At 44.2% G+C, this 7500-nt stretch overlaps 1 protein-coding gene across 1 annotated transcript in view; it reads right to left on the bottom strand.

The window, feature by feature from the left end:
• Window positions 1–7500, bottom strand: part of afdna (afadin, adherens junction formation factor a) — a 101544-nt gene that overhangs the window by 57480 nt on the left and 36564 nt on the right. Inside the window, 7 exon segments of the mRNA XM_046836695.1 lie at window positions 1089–1226; window positions 1319–1413; window positions 2146–2302; window positions 4100–4260; window positions 4350–4504; window positions 4659–4771; window positions 5122–5317. Coding sequence (XP_046692651.1) covers window positions 1089–1226; window positions 1319–1413; window positions 2146–2302; window positions 4100–4260; window positions 4350–4504; window positions 4659–4771; window positions 5122–5317 — 1015 coding nt within the window.

Raw genomic sequence — 7500 nt, 5'->3', positions numbered from 1 at the left:
AAAACAGAGACAGATAAAGAGAGAAAATAGGAGATGGGAGAAAGAAAAGAGTGGGAAGAGAGAAAAGAGAAAAGAGAAAGAGACAGATAGAGAGAAAAGAGAAAGAGACAGAGACAGAGAGAGAGAGAGAGAGAGAGAGAGAGAGAGAGAGAAAAGAGAAAACAGAGACAGATAAAGAGAGAGAGAGAGAAAGAGGAGATACAGATTGAAGGGGAGAGAAAGACAGACAGAGAAAGAGAGGAGAGAGAGAGAGAAAATAAGAAAAGAGAGATGCAGTAGGAGAAACAGATTATTAGTATTATTATTAGGTGCGTGCACACACACACACACACACACACACACACACACACACACACACACACACACACACACACACACCTCCCACCACCCATTTCCTCACCATGTTTCGAGCATAAACATCGATTACACACACACACACACACACACACACACACACACACACACACACACACACACACACACAGTTAGTGAAATACAGGAAATGTAAGCAGGTCAGTGTGGGTCAGTGCACAAGCAGCAGATGTGGGAGGAAAAAACAAACATCTGGACCTGAATCAACCCCGACTCAGATCCGACACTGAACCTGAACCGCGTCATTTAACACACCGTTACTGAATGTATGGAGAGGGAAGACTAAATGGTCAAAAGTTTGTGGACACCTGACCATAACATTGTCATGTGCTTCTTAAAGAACATCACATTCCACATGTTATAAGAAGCTCCACTCTCAAGATGTTCCACTAGATTTTAGAGTGTGCTTGTGGAGATTGTGTGTGCACGTTTATCCCAAAGACGAATATTCAATAGGTTTTGAGCTCGATGGCAGGAGATCTTCCACGTCTAAATAAAGTCGGGTGTCCCAATACTTTTGACCACATGGCGAGATGGTGCTCGGCCGTGTTTGATTTCTTTTTCACCACTTGAATGGCACTTTAATCAGAGATGTAGTGCACTAGGGAGGGTGTGTATAAGGCTGTCAGGTTTCACCCTACACAGTGCGCAAGTATAGTGAACAGGAACGGGTTTGGAATACAGCGTACTCCACAAAGAGTGTCTGCATGGGGTACCTGGACTCAGCTCAACCAGGTAGGGCAGTTTCTCTGGAGGTATCGCTCCATGCAGCGGCCCCGTCCTGTCTCCCGGCTTCAGCCCTTTCTTATGCATGTAGTCAGGAGGTCGTTTCTTCAGCTGGAACACCAGCGCCTCTGTAACAACATGACATTTCGTTTCGCACACGTGAGCTGAGCAAACATCTCGTGTAATATAATTCCTGCGTATAAACACTCTGAAGTCGCACCTTTATCGCTGGTCCAGTCTCGGAAGATCTGTAAAGGGCACTCGGAGTCCTCCAGGATGGTTTCCTTGACAGGTTTATCTTCATAATGGACCACCTGAGGAACACAATAGAGAACATCAGGACATTTAGAGGTGAGGATCATAACCGGCTTTGGTCCTCGGAATATGCCCTAATGCCTCGATTGTACTGTTCTGAATCGTAATTATATATAAAGAGCATCAAGTCAAAAAAAGGGCGGAGTTGAAGACATACGTCAGCAGATTTGCCAAATAAAAGGAAAGAATGCAGTGACGTGTATCTTTAACCCCGCCCCTACATCAGGTACTGATGTAGGTGAGGAGGTGAGGAGGTCTGGTGTGCAGTTCAGTAGGGTTGGAGCTCTATAGCAGGAGATCTCCATGGAGCTGGATTAGAGCATGCTGGAACAGGTTCGAGTCCCGCAGTTCAAGTATACAGAAAATTACATGTTCCCATATCTAAAGACGTCCCATAACAGACTGAGGAGGACCCACATATGGAAAGTCGGAAAAGTTGGGTGTCCCAATACTTTTGGCCATACAGTGTATGTACAGAGTTCAATAGTATTTAGATTATTTTTTTTAACTCTTTCATTTCATATCTACCTAAAGAGAACGATGCAGCGGCGCTTTAATCCTTTACTCTGTCAGCGGAGTTCTTTTCTCATACAGATCAGTCGCACTGCATTCTGGGAGCTTGTGTGTATGCACTACTTCTACACTGCAGTTGTAATGAATATTATAATGAAATGTAGGGATGTAGGTTGTGTGTGTGTGTGTGTGTGTGTGTGTGTGTGTGTGTGTGTGTACCGAGCGATGCAGTACTCTCTGGGGTTCTCCTTCTCCAGGCCGTATTTCTCCAGAGCCTCACCCACAGCGAAGTCGGCTGTGTCGGTTGTGGAGAGCAGGATGGTCTTATAGGGGATGTTGGGCTTCAGACTGTCTGCGTAGATTCTCAGCGTCCCTCCTGGAACAGAAACGGAGAAACAAGTCAGCTTTATTTGGAAGAAAATCCTTGTGTCCTTCGTTTTTTATCGACCTCGCTGGCAGTCAGCTGAAGCATTTGTAACTATACGACCTACTGGCATGGTTTTAATCAGACGCAGAGCCCCAAAGACCTTTAAGAATGAAAAGACCTAATGTGATTCAAGACATCAAAAGCACACACAAATGCAGTTCTATTTAGCAACTGGCCTTAACCGAGCCCGTGCACTTCCCCACAGCTGAAAAATAAAATGATACAATCCGTGAGAGATGTGCGCCAATAACAGGAAGCTGATTGGCTGCTGCAAGCTGGTCTCATTTTGAAGTCGTAGTACAGAGAATTAGATTCGGACTAGCGAAAGATCTTTAGGGAATATATCGGTTAAGGCGTTGGACTTTGCATCCGAAGGTTGAGAGTTCAAATCCCAGCGTGACCAAGCTGCCACTCTTGGGCCCCTGAGCAAGGCCCTTAACTCCAGAGTTGCTCAGTTGTATGAATGGTAAAACAGTAAGTCGCTCTCTGGATCCGGGGCGTCTGCCTAATGCAGTGAATGTAAAATGAAGGAAAGAACTACAGCACCAAGGAAACAAACAAACAATCCAAAGTGCCGCACGGGCATTTCTATAAAGTTGGAGACACGTGAACGTGAAAAAACAAGACCTGCTGAAAATCGTTTACGACCTCAGAACAACTTTTTACAGCCAAAATTTAGACTTTTTAATTTAGAATTTATAAATGTAGACTTAAAACTCCCAGTATAAAATAATCATCACAGATTTGGAGAAAAAATTATAACAAATAATAATAATAATAAAAAATAAAAAAGAAACTGTATAAAGAAAATTAATTATTAAAATAATTTAAATAAATACCATTTAAATTAAATATATAGGATGGATGGATGGATGGATGGATGGATGGGATAGATAGAGAGAGAGAGAGAGAGAGAGAGAGAGAGAGAGAGAGAGAGACAGACAGGTGAGATAGAAAGAGATAGAGAGAGGGGATAGATAGATAGATAGATAGATAGATAGATGATAGATAGATAGATAGATAGATAGATAGACAGACAGACAGACAGACAGACAGACAGACAGGTGGGACAGAGAGAGAGATAGATAGATAGATAGATAGATAGATAGATAGATAGACAGACAGACAGACAGAGACAGACAGACAGACAGACAGACAGACAGACAGACAGGTGGGATAGAGAGAGAGAGAGAGAGAGACAGACAGACAGACAGACAGACAGACAGACAGGTGAGAGAGAGAGAGAGAGAGAGAGAGAGAGAGACAGACAGACAGACAGACAGACAGACAGACAGAGAGAGAGAGAGAGAGAGAGAGAGAGAGAGAGAGAGAGAGAGAGAGAGAGAGAGAGAGAGAGATAGATAGATAGATAGATAGATAGATAGATAGATAGATAGATAGATAGATAGATAGATAGATAGATAGATTTTGCTAATCCACCCGATTACATAACCGTAACGATGTGCTCAAAAATACATTTTGCGTCAAAGTGTTTCCTGGAAGCTCGTTTGTGGCGGCCATTTTCCAACCCACACAGAACAGAATGTCCGGCAAGGAGATGCCAGCGCCAGCGTGTGCCCACGAGGGCAGTGCCGAACTCAAACCACCCCATCATTAGGGAATCAACAGTGCCATTAGAGCTTTATATTTAACACATACTCATAGGTCTGAAACAAAAAAACTAAAGTGTGTGTGTGTGTGTGTGTGTGTGTGTGTGTGTGTGTGTGTGTGTGTGTGTGTAAGAACCTGAGTCAGGGCGCCCGTCTCCGCTGCGGAACTCCTGCATCCTCTTCTCCAGCTTCTGCTGCCTCCTCCTCTTCATCACCACCTCAGGGTTGGAGATGGTCCGAGTGAAGCTGGTCTCGGGCATGTCCTTGTACACCTCCGCCGCCAGTCTCGAGTTCTCGCTGATTGAAAGACAGAGCGAGAAGACGGATGAAAGCGTGTGAGCTTCAGAGCTCCTTCTGTAGAAGAACTCCAGGTTCCAGGTTCTCACCTGTCCTCCCGGTTGGGCGCAAGCTCGTCTCCGTCAGGGATCCAGGCCTCTTTATCTCTCTTCTTCTCTTTCTTCTTCTCTTTTTTGGACAGGGTCCTTTTGAAGTTTTGGATCACGCCTTCTTTCTCTTTCTCGGGGCCGTTGCTTTGGATTTTCTGAGAGAGAGCGAGAGAGAGAGAGAGAGAGAGAAAAAGAAAGAGCGAATATGAGAGTCGCACCGTCGTTACCATGGAAACGGTAATGCGGTCGCAGAAAACCCGTAGCAACAAAGTGGTTACGGAAAACTGACGCCGTGTTTCCAAGACTCACCTTCGGGATGATGTCGTTCTCGTTCTTGAGGACGAAGCGTCCCTCTCTGTCGTCTTTGTTCCAGTTCAGCTGCACCACCAGGGGCTTCTCGTCCAGGTCCAACTTCCGTTCTTCTGCCAGAGAGGACGAGTTTGCGGGTTACATCGGGTCATTTTTTTAAATTATGGTCTTATACATGGAGTTTCTGCTAAGCCAGTGGTGCTAGCAAGTGGGAAAGTACCTCCAGATGCCTCCAAAAGTACCTCCAAATTTCTTAAATGGAAACTTGTACTTAAATGTATTTAAATGTAAATTACTCAAACGTAAATTGTTCTGAAGGTCGCCACTAGGGGAGCTCTAACCCCAGCTTTCTAACCTTGGGATATGCGAAATAAGTATGTCAGTGTGTTGTAACGTACATGTGACAAATATAAGGAACCTATCTTTTGTTCTTTTTGTTCGCACACAAATCTGGAGGACTCACCCCCGCTGACGTGGACCTCGTATAAGGAGTATTTGGGCGAGGAGAGCATCCTCATGTCGGGCCGGAATTTCTCAGCCAGCGTCTCGATCACATCCTGCGTGGTGGCCGTGCTGGACACGCGGATGCACTTGGTGGCGAAGTTCCCGGCCACTCGGTCCTGGAAATAAAACCGCATCACGCCGTGGAACTCCAGCTCCTGCAGAGAGAGAGGAGCACAAATCAGTCCAAGGGTCTGCTTTTGGTTACATCAGGTGCATAAAACACACATTCGTTCATAGGATATCAAATATCACACACACACGCGATATGGACAAAAGATTTGGGACACCTGGCTTTTCCACCCTGGAACCACAAACTGAAAAGGCACACAAATGTCTTTTTGATGCAGGAGCGTGAAATTGGTCCAAAACCGCTCCAGCACGACACAAGGTGCACAAAGCCAGCTCCATGAAGATATAGGCTGAGCTGGAAGATCTCAGGGACAGGGACTAAATGTGGAAATGCAATGGCCAATAATCACAATCCTGTGGTCAGGTGTCCACAAACTTTTGTCCATTTAATGTAGGGCAGATAGCACCTACGTCAGAGTGTAACACAGCATGAACAGATGGAGCGGTTCATTGAAAACATCTTTTCAACCCCACCAGAAGCACACAAGACATTACTAGTAGCACAAGTGCTTCATGAGATACCAGGAGATAGAAATTGTGGAGAAACACTGCAGGGTGAAATGTATTCCATGATGAAGAATCAGTGAGAGTATGTGAGAGTATTTTTTCGTTTCGTTCTTTAGGTGGAATTCCCCTTTTATCACCATCAAAGCTCAAACAATAAGGGTCAGGAGTGTGTGTGTGTGTGTGTGTGTGTGTGTGTGTGTGTGTGTGTTTTTCCTCTCTGCACACAGAGCTGTTTCCTGTGCAGTACAGATTTTCGGATTCTGACCGCAGGAGATCGAGTGACGAGGAAATCAAATCACAGGTGTGTAAACTTTATAACAGAATTATTGCCCCCCCTCCACACACACACACACACGTGTTCAGGAATGTGTTTCTGCTCTCCTTTAGATAACAATTTACCTTTGACCGTGACTCCTTCCTGGCAGACTCTCTCAGATTAGTCATCTTTCTCTCTCTCTCTCTCTCTCTCTCTCTCTCTCACACACACACACGTGATTGTCTGTAAATCAGTAACAGAACTGAACCAGCTTTCGTCCCGTTACCTGTACAGATTCCCACAATTTCAAAACCCATGAGTGAAAGCTGGCCTCGACCCCCCACCCCAAACACACACACACACACACACACACACACTTTTTTAAGTGTGGGTGCCAATACTTTTGGAACAACCAAACTAATTTTTAAGTTAAAAATTTTTTTAAAAAAGTTTAAAGGCAAAAAAAACCCCCCAAATAAATAAGTAAATAAAATATATAAAAAACCAAACAAACAAACAAATAAATAAAGCTAAAATAATTTATTGAACATAATAAAAAAAAGAAATGTTAAGGGTTTAAATTGATATAAAACATTACAAACATTAAATTAATAAATGTTCATTTTAATGAATTAATTGAACGAAAATTTGTTATGATCTGAAACATTAATTGGTAATTATTATTATTATTGATAATTATAATTGAATAAATAAAAAAAAAAAATTTTTTTTGCTGTTATAATGAATGGATTTTGATCACGTCCCCCTTGAGGACGAATCGTGGCTGTATTGCAGTTGCACCAGCAGGGGGCGACACCTTTCATATAAAAACAGTGTGAGCTCATTAGAGGCAATTTTCCCACTGACTGAATCACTGATCACAGTAAAGTCCAGTTTGTTCCATCACCGTCTCGTCACGTACCTCGTTTTTTTTTTTTCTGCCCCGCAGGTTAATCTAACACTCCCCTGAGACACTTCGATAACTCAGGACAAGGAAAAAAAACAAGCAACAAGCTGCCAGTGTGTGGGACAACAGGACAATAAAAACAGGGTCGGGACTCGTCTGACCTCTAATACGATTAGCACGCTGACAGCTGAGTGATGAGCAAACACCAAAACCGACCAATCAGGGAACAGAGAGACGCTTTACCACATGACGCAAAAACGCCGCCAAAAAATACAGCGCTGCACAGTAACGTTCTTCTCACAGAAAGACTGGAAAAAAGAGAGAGAGAGAGAGAGAGAGAGAGAGAGAGAGAGAGAGAGTAGTCAACACCAGCTCACACCAGTCCACACCATCTCACACCAGTCCACATCAGTTCACACCAGTTCACACCAGCCCACACCCATCCACACCAGCCCACACCATCTCACACCCATCCACACCAGCTCACGCCAGCCCACACCCGTCCACATCAGCTCACACCAGCTCACACCATCTCACAC

This window comes from Silurus meridionalis, chromosome 23 (assembly GCF_014805685.1).
Source record: "Silurus meridionalis isolate SWU-2019-XX chromosome 23, ASM1480568v1, whole genome shotgun sequence".
NCBI lineage: Eukaryota > Metazoa > Chordata > Actinopteri > Siluriformes > Siluridae > Silurus > Silurus meridionalis.
This window is presented reverse-complemented; position numbering and strand designations above follow the sequence as displayed.